This window comes from Alternaria alternata (assembly GCF_001642055.1).
Source record: "Alternaria alternata strain SRC1lrK2f unplaced genomic scaffold CC77scaffold_7, whole genome shotgun sequence".
Lineage (NCBI taxonomy): Eukaryota > Fungi > Ascomycota > Dothideomycetes > Pleosporales > Pleosporaceae > Alternaria > Alternaria alternata.
The window spans coordinates 595,618-610,036 of NW_017306196.1; the positions used below are offsets into that span (position 1 = coordinate 595,618).

At 50.2% G+C, this 14,419-nt stretch overlaps 6 protein-coding genes across 6 annotated transcripts; 4 read left to right on the forward strand and 2 right to left on the reverse strand.

The window, feature by feature from the left end:
- Positions 1 to 1,034: 1,034 nt before the first annotated feature.
- On the forward strand, positions 1,035 to 1,673 carry CC77DRAFT_1059994 (NAD(P)-binding protein; the record flags this gene model as incomplete). Its single annotated transcript, XM_018528296.1, has 2 exons — positions 1,035 to 1,393; positions 1,484 to 1,673. The coding sequence occupies 2 exons, from the start codon at positions 1,035 to 1,037 to the stop codon at positions 1,671 to 1,673; spliced, it is 549 nt and encodes a 182-aa protein (XP_018387506.1).
- A 1,003-nt stretch (positions 1,674 to 2,676) lies between these two features.
- Positions 2,677 to 5,317, reverse strand: CC77DRAFT_1019090 (hypothetical protein). Its single transcript, XM_018524750.1, has 7 exons — positions 4,779 to 5,317; positions 4,636 to 4,725; positions 4,492 to 4,588; positions 4,000 to 4,445; positions 3,360 to 3,950; positions 3,076 to 3,307; positions 2,677 to 2,987 (listed from the first exon to the last, which is right to left on the reverse strand). Exons 1-7 carry the CDS (start codon positions 4,869 to 4,871, stop codon positions 2,746 to 2,748), a joined length of 1,791 nt encoding a protein of 596 aa, XP_018387507.1. The 5' UTR covers positions 4,872 to 5,317; the 3' UTR covers positions 2,677 to 2,745.
- A 921-nt stretch (positions 5,318 to 6,238) lies between these two features.
- Positions 6,239 to 8,434, forward strand: CC77DRAFT_782783 (hypothetical protein). The gene is made up of 5 exons (XM_018533155.1): positions 6,239 to 6,819; positions 6,873 to 7,053; positions 7,101 to 7,470; positions 7,522 to 7,645; positions 7,706 to 8,434. The coding sequence occupies exons 1-5, from the start codon at positions 6,363 to 6,365 to the stop codon at positions 8,365 to 8,367; spliced, it is 1,794 nt and encodes a 597-aa protein (XP_018387508.1). The 5' UTR covers positions 6,239 to 6,362; the 3' UTR covers positions 8,368 to 8,434.
- A 262-nt stretch (positions 8,435 to 8,696) lies between these two features.
- On the forward strand, positions 8,697 to 10,143 carry CC77DRAFT_1019093 (hypothetical protein). Its single transcript, XM_018524751.1, has 2 exons — positions 8,697 to 9,461; positions 9,539 to 10,143. Exons 1-2 carry the CDS (start codon positions 9,122 to 9,124, stop codon positions 9,973 to 9,975), a joined length of 777 nt encoding a protein of 258 aa, XP_018387509.1. The 5' UTR covers positions 8,697 to 9,121; the 3' UTR covers positions 9,976 to 10,143.
- On the reverse strand, positions 10,103 to 11,782 carry CC77DRAFT_783123 (hypothetical protein). Its single transcript, XM_018533158.1, has 3 exons — positions 11,607 to 11,782; positions 11,110 to 11,549; positions 10,103 to 11,060 (listed from the first exon to the last, which is right to left on the reverse strand). Coding segments are annotated over exons 1-3 (1,272 nt in total). The 5' UTR covers positions 11,609 to 11,782; the 3' UTR covers positions 10,103 to 10,230.
- A 1,265-nt stretch (positions 11,783 to 13,047) lies between these two features.
- CC77DRAFT_1087840 (FAD/NAD(P)-binding domain-containing protein) lies at positions 13,048 to 14,146 on the forward strand (the record flags this gene model as incomplete). Its single annotated transcript, XM_018529460.1, has 1 exon — positions 13,048 to 14,146. One exon carries the CDS (start codon positions 13,048 to 13,050, stop codon positions 14,116 to 14,118), a length of 1,071 nt encoding a protein of 356 aa, XP_018387511.1. The 3' UTR covers positions 14,119 to 14,146.
- Between the last annotated feature and the right edge of the window lie 273 nt (positions 14,147 to 14,419).

Here is a 14,419-nt window from a genome sequence, read left to right on the forward strand (position 1 = left end):
CCAACCACGGTGAACATACCTCCCATCCATCGCTAAGAATATCACAAGATGTCGCGTATTACCGACCGTTATCAACACATACGAGCGAAAACCATCATGGCACCACGTCGCTGGTCCAAAAGATTGTATCGTTACTGGAAGCCGGGACGCCCGTCTCCAGCATCGCCAGTTCCGCCACCAACGGCTACACTACCAACGGTTCTACCATCAACATCTCCAGCATCAACGGCTCCACCGTCATATATTACAGTACTGCAGCCTCAAGCAACTCCACATCCGTTACCAATTTATGCAGAATTCATGTCACCGCCTTACACTCCAGCGTCAACAATTACAGATACAATTGCTCCATCATTGAGGCCTCCATCACTGGCGTCTTCAGCATCCGTATATCCAGTACCAGAGTATTCAACACGGAGATCTCAATCTTCTACATCTCAGGCATCAGAGCATGCATGTTCGCAGTCTCAAGTATCGTCAGCTCAACCACCACGATCACCTACATCTCGATCGCCAGCTGCTCAATCACTGGCCGCTCAATCACTAACTGTTCAGGTATCAACGTCTGAATCATCAACATCTCTATCACCAACGTCGCAGTCACCAAGGTCACAAGGATCAACATCTCGCACAACGCCATCTCAGATACCGACTTCTCCAAACACCCCTTCCGCCTCTAATGTTGAGCCACCACCGAAGCAGGAGGAATCCGGGTCTCCGAACAGCAAATCTCATCCTCCGCAGACTCTGAAGGGGAAGTTGTTTGTTATATCCGGGGCAACATCAGACGTTGGACGTGCGACAGCTAAACTGCTGGTTGCAAGCGGAGCGAAGGTCTCCCTCGGGGACACCAAGCTAATAGAACTGGCGCAGCTTTCGAGTGAACTCGGACCGAATGCGGAATTCACAATGTTGGATGTTACAAACGAGAGAGCCGTAAAGCGCTGGCTAAGATATGCCCCTTCGAACTAGGGATTGGAGTTTATCGATGGTATGTGAACATCCTGGCCGTCTTGCAAGGCACGAATCTGCTTATGGAAGTCAACGTCCGGATATGTGCTTGGGCTGACGACGACGCAGGTGCAGTGAACCTTGCAGCTATCTCGGGCAACAAGGCCCTTGTAAAAGACCACGACCATGACAACTACAAGAAGGTCTTCGCAGTCAACGTTAAGGGCATGTTCTTGTGCATGGCCGCCGAGCTTCGCAGCATGCATCCCACAAGTAAAGGCGGACAAGGTGGATCGATTGTAAATGCAGCATCGACAGCAGGACTGGTCGGCAAAGAAGGCAGCTCAATCTATTGCGCGTCAAAACATGCCGTCATTGGACTTACGAAGGCTGCTGCAAGGGAGCAGTCCAAGACTGGCATTCGGATCAATGCTATCGCACCGTAAGTGATGCCTTCAGCCTATCTCAGGCACTGGTTCTCTTCCCACCACTTGTACTGTCGGAGCAGAGCCGGTCGTTGACACTATTTTAGAAGCTTTGGTGACACACCACACCTGGACGCCTTCGATATTGAGAACGGCTTCACACCCCCCAACAACGCCGTCCTCGGCCGCGTCCCCAGCCCTGAACAAGTCGCGAAAGTGATTCAATTCCTGCTTAGCAGCGACGCAAGCTTCGTGACTGGATCAGTGTGGCAGGTCGACGGCGGCGCATTGTGTTGAGTTGAGATAAGGAAAAAGAAAGTGCGGGGCGAACTGGTGTTGCAGAAGCGATGGTGGGTACACGTTCTCTGGGGTTAGTTTGAGGTTTGATGAGTGTGTGTGGAGCATACCGCATTGGGAAGACGACGATGTTTGACACGAAACAGGCTTATGTACTTGCCGAGCTGTCATGCGCTATCCTTCTCAGCCTTACAAAAAGAAATTCATCTCGTCGTTAAGCTTGATACACATGCCGGAGACCCGTACCAAAGCTGGAAGAATAGACCGTTATCAATGTAAACACGAGCCCCGCACGTATCATATACACTATTCTCGAAAGGAGGCAGCAATTTGTTTTACTTAGATATACAGGCGTGATGGTGAACTGATCTTTAGCTATAGGTTGCTTTTTGCATATCGATAGAAGAAGCGTCGATACTCGATGATGACATGATTGCAAGATGCACGTCGGTTGCGGATTGATGGCAGACACCGGTAGTGCCACTTCTTATGAGTTAAGTGCCGCTGCAAGACCCTTCTGAATCGGTAGCGATCGGCACCCCAGCCGTGCAGCTTGCGAATACGCGGCTCGGAAGACTGAGCGCCAACCATAGAGTTCGTAGATCACTCCTATTGGCGCACCTTAGGCACGCAAAGCTAGAAGGCAAAAACAAGGAAACGAGGAGCAGATCTCGGAAGACTATTTAGTGCACTGCTGGATATTTGTGGCTTGGAAAAGTGATGCACTGTTACTTCTTCTCGCCTTAGAGAAGTTGAAGGAGGGTTGGAGGAAGGTTGGACTAGTTAACGGATATCAATGCCGCGGTCCCAATCCTGATGTTGAGCGAAAGCGTTGACCCGACCCAAAGTTTGTGAACCAAAGTTGATGCCACCTTAGACACGGAAAACGTACCCGACAGGAGACAGTGCTCGATAAAATTTTGTCAGTAGCTATGGAGATCAAGAATTAGGATATCAAAATAACGGCAGGCAAAATCAGGTGACACGTAATTTCAAATGACTCGTGATAATTCATTTCATAAGCGCGAAACTCTAATTCACAGAAACTCTCCCCTGCCAATCACAGGCGCCATTATCTCCCCATCGACTTGAAAACCTTCTCCCGGCGAGGATCTGTGGGCAAGGCTTGTATAACGACCGAATCAAGCTCGCGATCGGATCCATTTGAGCCAATCCGATCGTGGTATTTCCACTCCGACTCCGTGCTTCGAATGGAAATCGCGTCACGGGAATTGGGCGTGTGAGTCCCCCGCACGCGATCTGCGAGGCTTTGGGATGCGGTGATGAACCAGGGGAGTCTGCCAGCGGGTTTGACTGGGTTTGTTTGTTAGTGACTGGTATCGTTGATGGGTGTGTAGTAGGAAAGTGCGCCGACGAAGCAGGGAAATGTGGTGAAACTTACTAGTCCAGTATTCGCGGTGATCTTCGTCTTCGGGAACGATGTAGCCGCCGGAGATAATCTTGGTCAAGTAAATCATGCCATTAAGTGCAGTGTAGACCATCAAACCCGCAATAAGACCGTAGGCCGCGCTGTATCCGAAGGGAATGAACATCACGGTTACGAAGGCTGGAATCGCATCGCCGATGTACCGCCAATTGATCGAGGAGATTTGTCGCATCATGAGGCAGCCAACCTATGTTTTTGTTAATGATGATGTCTTGAAGATTTGATAAAGAAAGGCTTACCAGGATCAATGTGCTTCCAGTAGCCCATGGCGGTATCGAAGCAAAGATAGGAGCGAAGAACATGGATATGAGAAAACAAACACCACAGGTCATGGCTGTTAATCCAGTTTTGCCACCTTCTGCAATCCCAGCACCGCTCTCGATGAAAGCCGTCACAGGTGAACAACCAAGGAGTGCACCCATGGAGATGCAAAAAGCGTCCGTGCAATAAGCAATCGTTGATCGTGGAAAATCTCCAGTCTCCGCGTCCACCACGCCGGAGAAACGTGCCATGGAATAAAGTGTAGCCGTGCAGTCGATGATGTCGACATAGAGGAAAGTGAATAGGGCGAGGGCGAAGTGGCCAGGTGCCCGGTTGACGTCCCAGTCCAGAGCGTTCAAAGTGCGATTGATGGGATGAAAGTCGACCACCTTCTTGAAGAATTCGAAGCGGTTGTCACCAACCTCGTTGTAAGGAAAGAATGTGACTGATGTACCTCGTGGCCATGAGATGATTGACACGAGTAGGATGGCCAGGATCATGGCACTCTTGACCTTATATGTCATCAAGTAAGCTGTCAAGATGCCCCCACCCATGATACCTAGCCACATCTGCGAGAGGTATTAGCAACGTCTTGTGAGGAAGTAATATAGGACATACAGTAGGAGAGGTCATCTTGTGGCTTGTACATGAGCCAAACTCATCCTTGTACTGATCTGGACATCCCGCTATGTCAAGTGGAGTACTCTTTGAGCCCGCAATTGCACCAATACCTGCATTGGCGCTCAGTCCAACCTCGGCGAGAAACAGCCCTATACCACACGCTGCAGCAATCTTAAGTGACACTGGTATGATCTTGACGAGCCATTGTCGCATGCCGATTAAAGATAGGAATATGAAGATGAAGCCTTCAGCAAAAACCGCAGTGAGTGCCAGATTATAGGAGATGAGACCGGTGCCATGGAAGCCGACAATCTGGTAGGCGAAGTACGCGTTGAGACCCATGCCTGGTGCGAGACAAACGGGCATGTTGGTGAAGAACCCAAAGAGAAACGAGCTGAAGCCGGCTACGGCCGCGGTTGCGGTGATGAGGTTGCGGTTCAAATCTGAGCTTGGGTCAGATAATTTACTGAGCATTTAGAAGGTCCTTACCCTGCTTGCAGATGAGGTACTCGGTGTTCGTCAAACATATAGGGTCTGTTGCATCGTTGCATACGCAGTTGCCTCCAGTGTCGGCAAGAATAGTGGCCTAGATTCATTAATATGTCGAACAATACACGACTTTAGAAGCTTTACATTGACTGCTATGATGTATGCCATTGTGAAGAAGGACGTAAGTCCTGCCCGCACTTCGGTAGTGAACTTCGTATGTAGGATCTCATCTTTCTGCGAAGACAGTCAGCCATATCCAATATCACCAATACCCTCGTTAAACATACATGCCCACAGCCGCCGAGACGAAATATCCTTCCGAAAGTTGACCGGCCGATGTACACATTGAGTGACTCGATTGAGGAACGGATGGACTCCATGATTACAGACGTAAAGATGGCCACCAGTCGAAGGTTTCAATGCTCGGTAGATAAAGAGGGAGGGATCTGCGACAGATAGCCCTGCGTCGACTATATTTGTGTCACGCACGTCCGGTAGAAGCAAACATGAACGATTCGGAACGAAAAGGTATATGGCATGGATCAATCGCAAATGCGATCGGTTATATTGGCGCCATAAGCAAAGTTCCTGCAGGAATGCTATAGGAAATATGAAGGGTAGGGCGAACTGTACTAAACAAAAGACACGCGCAAGGCGGAGTGGCATGTAGCGAAAGGGATGGGCGGGGAAGTCAAGGCTATGCATAGCGCGCAGCAGGGTAAAAAGCACGCCCTAAGAAGGTTTTGGACGGAGTGACGGCATGACCACTTGGGACCGCCGCATCATGCGTAGCACAAGTCAATGGTATGGCGGCAGGAGCGTTGTCGTGCAGCTGAAGCGGAGAATCTTGCAGCGTACTCGAGGGTGGGTGGTCTAGCCTCGTGCTATAGTGGCTTGACAGAAGCGAGTCAGGGGCTGACGAGTCTAGCTTGCGCTAGTCAGGTACATCCGATGTAGATCAGACTGAACCATGACTGGTCGGAATGTTGTCTTTGGTGCCCCTCCCGCATCTGCAGCAAAATGACGGGGCGACTAAAAGCCTTAGTAGAACCTTCTGCTCACCCTTGTGGATTCCTTCTGGCAAGATTGACAACAACTATACTCATCTGGTTTACAACTTATGCCGCCATGTCGGTTCAGCGGCCTTGCTGCTTGTTCTGTCCATGGTACCGGTGTTCCCGTTTGACCCTACAGTTCCGACCAGAATGGATCAGCTGTGATCACCATTCTAGTTGGGTTCGCAGTTTGTAGCGAATGCAAGTCAAGGTTGGCGGCATCATATCGGTTATTTCCCTTAGCAGCCGTCATTGCGAATGGTAGCCAGCCACAAGCGTTTCCTGCAGAACCTTGGGCGGAAAGACCGAGAACTGGAAAAGAGAGCCCGATAAGCTGGCCAGTCGCAACTGCTGTACAGCCCAACTGTTTGCTTTTTCGGGGAAGACCCAAATTGAGATGGGGTTGCTTTGCACGCTCACACCACGCGTAGCGGTATCTCTCTCCAACAGTATGGTTGACAACCGGAAAGCTCACGGTGCGCTGAGTGAATCTGCGCTGTGCATCGAAGCACAACAGAGTAGCGCTAGTGCATGTGTTCGGATCAGGGAAGCCCTGATAGTAGTCTGAAAAGGTCAATAACGCCACGGTCCGGGTGGTGCGACAGCGTTTCGATGCCGCGGAAACAAGGGACCGTTGCGTAACTCGCTTTACAGTTGCGACACGGTCCACCCAGGTGCTTGACTACTTTTCCGTTCAGAGGTGCGACTAGTCCTGAGGGTTTGATAGCCTTCAGGCGATCATTCGTTCCCACTCCTTGGATCATCGACTTATAGTGGCCCCGCTGCACCCCGCTAGACTCGCCACTGTAATCGAACATGTTCGCGACCGACTTACCACTGGACAAAGAGGCGGAATCCGTGGGTGCGCGGAGGGAACGAAAGACCAAGGAGCGATCCATTAGGTCAAACTCCATCAACACTTCGACTTCACGAACATCAATTAGTTCGACAAACTCGGGCTCTACCGATCGTGAGTTATGGTGGTCTTCGGGCCTGAAGAAGGCGAAGAGTATGAAACCAAAGATACTACGGCCATCAACTGGACGGACTACGGACTCACAGAGAACGGCAATTACTGTGACAACTGAAGTTGACTTGACCCGCACGCACAACCTCAAGGATCCCGAGCTGCAACCTGGCTGGACGTACACAAGTTCTCTTTCTGCAACACTTCCATCCGGAGATCCTATGCATCCACGTCAACATGAAGTACCAGAGCTGGAAGGTGATATGTCATCTCGAAATACGGGCTCCACCAGGTCGCGCATCTCGCGTAAGTGGTCTAACGTGAGCATGATGTGAATATGTGCTTATGACATGTGACAGATGACCGACAGCGCGAGGTGAAAACTCCTACTATGGTCGACAGCAGCGATGATGCGACGCAAGGAAGCCGCGTCAGTCCTAAGTCTTTTGTAACGAGCCGAACTCGTGCCAGTACAGCGAGCCCTGAAAATGAACATGCTATACCCATCTCAATGCCAGAAGCAAAGAGAGTTGACAGCGGGTGAGTCGTCTTCTTACAACTTCTGGGTTTATGCTTACTGTTCGTAGATGGCCCCAGCCCATGGAGACTGAAGCGACCGTCAAACTGGAAGCATTAGAACTGCGTGATAGCTTCCAGGAGGAGCAATCACATGAGGACGTGAGGCACATGGTCAAAGTGAATAGCGGCGCAAATTCGGAGGTCTCCTGCAAGCCTCTCTCGCAATGGCAGTGTCTCACTCCAAGAGGTGTACCTTCGGAGATGCAAATACAGTCGCGTCTGGCTCCTAAAAAGGTCACAGTCTCTCAAGGTACTACATCAGAGCTCAGTCGATTCCAACGCTTCATCCGCAGGATGGAAGGCGCTGGTCCAAAGGTTATCTTGGATCGACTTAAGGAAGACTGGCAATGGACTGCAGGCGGAGATGTTGATGAAGAGGTATGTAGTAATCCTGTAGATTTGTACCGAGTCCTGCTAATGGTTGAACAGTTGGTCCTCGAAAAACAGCTGTGGCTGTTGACGGGTTTCCAAATGCTGAACTTGGGTCGGGAACAGACCCTGCCGCAGCCCGAATGTAACACCGGGAGAATCCTTGAACTATATGGCAATCTCTGTAAGTGAATGTTGTGCCCTTGTGTCACGCTGCCGTGCAAGCTCTAACGGTCGACGCCAGCTGAGGTATACCAACTGTCGGCTATGCATCCGTCTCAAACAGTACACTTCCTTACCACCAAGCCCCCACGACCTGTTCAGTTGCCGGGCAATGTATCGTACTTGACGGTGCGCAAGCTCGGTGCCGTTCCACTGCCTTACCCAGAAGACTACTTCTCGCATATAAGAGCATCGACGTTGCCGTCGCTGGTCCCATCCGCCACGCTACCAGAACTGTTCAGCGAATGTCACAAGCTGCTCGCTCCTGGTGGCTTCCTAGAGATCAGGATCATGGATGCTGCCCCAGTACGCAAGACCACCGGCCCGCTGATGCGGATGTGGATTGAGGATAGGCTCTCTGTCAACTTGGAACGGGACTTCAGATGCTCGAAGCCATGTTCGCTAGTTCCAAGCTGGCTGACAGCTGCCGGATTCGAGATGCTTGTTCAAGAAGACGATCAGAGCATGACGCTACCATGTGCTATCGACCCCGATGCGGCCAATGTAAACGACGAGCTTTCAATGATTATCGGCCGAGCCTTCTGGAAAGACATCTGGGGCAGCTTTGTGGACGACGCTCAAGACGAACCGAAGTGGTGGTGGGAAGACGAAGAGATTGTGCAAGAGTGCGTAAAGCGCCAGACCTTGCTTGAGTGCAGGACAATCTTTGCATACAAGCGGTAAGAGCTAGAACTTGTGGCACAATGGTTGGTGCAATGTGTTGATAATGAAGACTCGACAAGATGGGATTGGCGTTGGCGTCGACATGGAGCGTCTGTACGATAGGATACCCGACGCGTATTGCTGTCACTACCGCCTACGATGATACCTCGTTTAGACTTGTAATTAGATAGCGATGCATTTGGTACGCCGCGCAAATGGATAGTGGGACTTGACCATCATGGATGTTTCGCTCGCCCAAATGCTAACCCCGCACTGCTTAGCGTTCTTGTCACGTGACACCGCGAATAAGGCCGTTCCTTGTCAAAGGATGGCAGGACCCATCATGCTCGTCATGATGCCACAGAGTTGCGCAAGCTGCAATCTGCCAACTGTAGCACTATGGCTTGAACTACGGTCGTCGGACTATTTCGACCCACCTCCCCGGACGTCAGATTAGGAGTCCGTGCCACAGCCTCCGTTTCAGATGCATGGTCCGCAACGCGTCGTGGCTACAAGATCAGCACTATGTCGGCACGACCGAAAGCTTTTCCGCACATCTTCTACACTCGACGGCGCTTTTGGCATGCCTCTCTCCTGAACTAATTAATCCGTCCCTCCAGCTCGTACCACATCTGCATAATCTGGCATAATTCCCACACGACACGGCCACGATCCTACACAACCTGGGAATCCTACACAATCATCGGCACACCTAGAACGGCTTCAGGGCGATCGGCATCCGAGCTACGGCCGCCGAACAATAATATCAGGAATTATGTTCAGTTCGCTAGGGACCAAGATAGCCCTCCGGAAGGCCGGATTAGGCAATGTCAAGCTCCCAAAGACCGACGACTTGTTTGGTAGTGGGAACACCAAGAAGGGGAGCACCAACGGCGCCGATGGAGGAGACACAGGCTTCGCCAACCCCTTCGCAAACGTACAATGGGGTGTACCAAAAGCCCTACAATCTTGGACAACGCCTCCACCGCCCCAGACCCCAGTGCGCAAGCCACCGAACATTGGAGATCGAGCACAAACACACACGAAGCTGCAATTTCCAACGGCCGACGGACGGCCGACTATACTGCTGTTCCTAAGGTTCTGCGGGTGTCCTTGTGAGTATTCATTTCCTCAGACGTTCTAGTCGGATGCAATGGCGGCAATGGCGGAAAGCATCTAATTCCTGCAAAAGTCTCCGAGAAACTCTTCCTCTCGCTCCGAACCCTCGCGAACCGCCATACTTCGATCCACTTCGTCGCAATCTCCCACTGCACACCCGCTGCAACCACAGAGTGGCTCAAGAAACTCGGTGGAGCCTGGAACGTAGATGTAGTAGTGGATCAAGACCGGGAACTATACGCGCTATGGGGTCTAGGCATAGCTACTTGGGGCCATGTGCTGCATCCTAGAAACGGGTACAATCAGGTCATGCTCCGGAAGAATGAGGGTGTCTGGGGACAACAGGTCGGAGAAGGAGCATGTCGATGGCAGATTGGCGGGGCATATGCAGTCGATGGGAGGGGCGTTGTTACATGGGGCTCACCGATGCAGTCAGTAGACGAGGCGATACCATTCGAACACGGCGTAATGTCACTTGGATATGGAGAGACGCATAGACTGGGACTGTGAAATTCCACAATGGATATTCAGGCGTTCGAAATTTCACAAGAGGGAATGTGGGGGTGAGAGATAAACATTCGTCAAGATGCGAAGGGTTCGCGTCTTTCTTGTATAGTACGTTCAGCGTTCAATCTTTCTGTTTCAGAGGAGCTTGCAGTCCGCAAGCTAACAGTGACAATCTGGGGCAGCCATGCTAAATTCTAACGGACTAGATACACAGCTTTCATTCTCTAAGCGAAGTCGCTTGCCTATTAAGGGAGAGTCTCATTCTCTCTTCAAGGCCTCGAGGACCGCCGCTCTGACCTCAGTCCATCTTTGCGAGTCTTCCTTTGTGGAAGCTACGCTTCGTGCTTGTTCAAGACCCCCATCCTGCTTGATCAATTCTTTCATCATTCGTTCGGAAAATATGTCTCTCCTCAACTTCTTCACATTCTCCACCGACTCGCGAAAATAGGTCAAATCCCACAGAATGCGAGGTGGCACTCCTGCAGTTAGCCAAAGCTGATTGGAAATCCACTCAAGCGTGACCTTCCGGTTGCGATTACATGGGGAACCCTTCATGTGTGGTTTGACTGATTTCCACAGCTCATCGATTAGAGCTATGCTTCTTGGATCCGGTTTGGGATACGAGAAGAGGATAGACTCGAGATTCGGCAGGACAGAGCAGATCTGTCGTAGGGAAACTTTGTCTGCCATTGACCAGGACCCGCGAATTGAGTCCTTAAGAGACTCTTCAGTTGGCAAAATCTGAATTTCGAGCTGGGTTATTCGATGTCTGATCTTCGATCTTCCGATGCTCGTGTATCGGTCTGCGTAATCTTTTGAGGTATCGCATGCGAAGTGATTTTGGGTCGATGCTAGCCCTGTAACCCTGCTGGCTTTGAGTAGGAGTACGTGCCGATCGAAGCAATGCTTGTCGACCTCGTCATGTAACTGTTTATTCGTACGCATTATCGCCAAATTCTCTGGTAACGACCTATCCGTTCTTGTATATTTTCGAGAGAACATAGGGATGTAGGCAAGATGCGGTATGAGACAATCGTATACTTGGAGACGAAGCTCATAGGGAAGCCGGAGAAACGGGAGAGGTTTGACTTGAGCATAGTTAGACTCATTCACGACTCTGAATAACGTGGTACCTACGTGTCTGCTCTGCGCTCGAGAAGATCTCTTCAAGTGAAGTGTCGCAAATGGCGTCCAACGCCAATAGTAAAGTCCTTACGTCGGAGAAAGTTGGACCGAATCTTGCAGCGGTTCTTTTAGAGCTATCTGAAGATCTGACGAGGCGAACATTGGTGAAGTGTCGTGAACCTAATACTTCAGTGTAAGCCCTGACATAAAGGTCAGGAATTTCGTCCGGTCGTTTCAGTCCCTTGGTACAGAAGTAGACTTCCTCCGAGCCTTGGATATGCGTGCAAGACGATGTTCCCTGGAGGATGACATCGAACTGTAGCTGTTTGTGACGATGAAACGGAGTTCGAGTCAACACGTTACTCAGTGCCTGTAGCTTCGCCTTGAGAAGCCCAGCCCGGGCTACCGTGTATGCGCCTGTGAACTCAGTCTTCTCTGCAGATAGGGTGTCCCTAGGTCCAGAGTCAGCATTGTTGATATCGCAATAATTGTTGATGGTCGCTGCTTACATTGCTTGTGTAAAGTCCAATGATAGCGGCGATCTGGCTGGATTGCAGATATTTTGGAGGACCTCGAGAAGAAGCGATTTTGAAGTTATATTACCTAGGTGTTTAGAAAGACCATGTTCAGGTCAGGGGCATTCACCAAGCATATAAGTTACGAAGCATCGAGCTAAGGGAGGCAGCAGCATCACACGGGCCGAATATACGAAAATATTTCCCAGTTGATACGAGGTCAAAAGTCAGACCCTACTCAGTACTTACGAGTTTAGTATAAGTAGTGGAGCTCAATACCAAGACTGGTGCCTGGCTAACATCAATAGAATCCGTCTAAGCGTGCCGGTGTAACGAAACGCTTTTTATTCCACTCTCAGATCATTTAGAGCGCGTTTAAGCTCGAATAGGCACAGTACACACGTATTCTGCAGCGCTTGTTCTCGTAGCAAGTCGATCTCTAATACCGAAAAGTGTGTTATTGACTATGCCGTCGCTCGTTCTGCTGGTGTGACTACATAGAGTGACCGCGCATAAGATGAGCTACTCTGACAACATAAGAACTCTAAAGTGACAGGGCTTATAGCTGCACGATTCAATAGATAGCTCTGCCGGATACCCAGGTTTGCTGAGCACTCTGCTGAGACCTTACTGAGTCCTCTATTGTAGTAAATCACAACCTACTTTAGCTTGGATCTGAAGTTTGTCAAACCAGGTGCGGTTGAGCTACCAGAACAGATGTTCAAAAGTGCGAATAGGTGCGGGATTCATGCTGGCGAGGTTCAGCGGCAGATACATTTAGGGTGATTTGGTGTCCTTATTCTTTCACTATCATGCTAGAAACTCATATAACCTGACTGTATCCTAACTTTCCGTTATAGAAAATCCTCTTCATGTTACTGATGTCCTGGAAAGCGCTGTTCGTTACAACAGACAGCACTATGAGCGCGACCTCGCAAAGGTCCTGAGGATTGCTTGAGCATTACCGCTTGTGCCACTACACAGTATTTCTCTCAGATACAGCGCATTTAAAGTGATTTTTACCGAGCACCAAATTCACACTGTAGAATATTGGAGACTTCCCCGAGTATCCAAAGTCGAGTGTGGAAACTTTCTCGGAGACATTCCAACACTGCGCTGACAGTACGGAGCCGGAGACTTTAGGTACTGATGGACAGCATGCGCGATGCGATTTGTTCTACTTGAAGCACCAAATAAGGCTGCATCTTTATGGTGGACATAGTCAAGACCGTACTTGGACCGGAGATTTTCTTGGGGATTTTCTCGCCGCATAAATCTGGTGCTTATAGTACCTATATTAGGCCAGCTGGACAAGCGACGAACGAAACATAAATTTCCACACACTCTCGAACTCTCAGATCACCTTGTCTCGCGCAAGACCTACCCGCTTCTCGAAAGATACATCAAAGACGCTATATAAGGTAGACATAACAAGATGGTGCTCCGAGTTCGACCCCAGATCTTCGACATACTCATTATCGGCTCAGGCCCAGCAGGGCTGAACGCCGCGCTCACCTGTGCAAGAACACGTAGTAAAGCTATTGTTTTCGACAACCAGCAGTACCGTAATGAAGGCGTTACACACATGCATACGGTAGCGTCTCGCGATCACTTCAACCCCCGAGAGTTCGGTCGCATCGCTCGCGAACAAGTCGAATCCCGTTACGATACCATTTGGTTTCAAGCTGCGACAATCACCCATGCGAAAAAGAAACAGGTGTCTGTACCTGATGAGAAGGGCTTGTATGATGGCTTCGAAGTCACAGATAGCGACGGTCACTCGTATGAGGGAAAGAAGATCATCCTAGCTACCGGTTCAAGAGATGTTTTCCCCGAAATCCAAGGCTATAAGGAAAACTGGCCAGCGCATATATACCAATGCTTAGCTTGCGATGGCTACGAGCAACGCGGAAGTGCAGTCGGCATCCTAGGTTTCGACAGCCCAATGTACACTCACTTTGTACAAATGGCCATCCCACTCGAACCCACTTCCATCACCATATTCAGCAACGGGCCCATCAAGCAGGAAGAACCAGTACAAGAGGCTATGAAACTCGCAAAGGCCTTCGGCGCAACGCTCGACGAGCGGAAAATCGTGCGCCTGGTAAACAACGGCCCGAGCCACACAGATGGCGTAACAATTCACTTCGAAACCGGCGAACCAGTCACCCTCGGTTTTATCGTTCACAAACCTGCTACAGTCAATCGTGCGCAACACCTCATCGAGCAACTTGGTGTCGACACTGTGGAACCAGCGATGGGTGGACATATCAAGATTGCAAACGCAATGTTCAACGAGACAAGCGTCACGGGCGTATTTGCTGCTGGCGACACCATGTTAATGATGAAGCAGGTTGCGATTGCTATGGCAGAAGGACTCAAAGCAGCGGCAGGCGCGGGAATGCAGATTGCGCAAGAAAAGGCCAAGAGTCTTTCCAAGACCTTTGAGGAGAGGGAGGGCACGGTTGAAGGAGAGAAGGATAAGGCAGAAGTGGCATCATATTAAAAAGAATCAATGGGTGGATTAAGGGAGCAAGGAAGCTGTTTTGAATGTCTACATGTATGATGTTTGAGCAGACGATAGGTTCGTGGAGGAGGGCACGACCATTGATTCCTGACACACAGTATGTAGTTTCCTTTGAGAATGTAGAACATCTTCTTCCAATATACTGCTATTACCATAGATACATATCACTGTCACCAACTTGGAAGCTGTGCTTCATACCTATCGCTGTACCAGTAGCAGGAGCGTTTGCAGCCAGCACATAATTCCTCGAATACTCTCGATATCCACGGCGCCTACCATA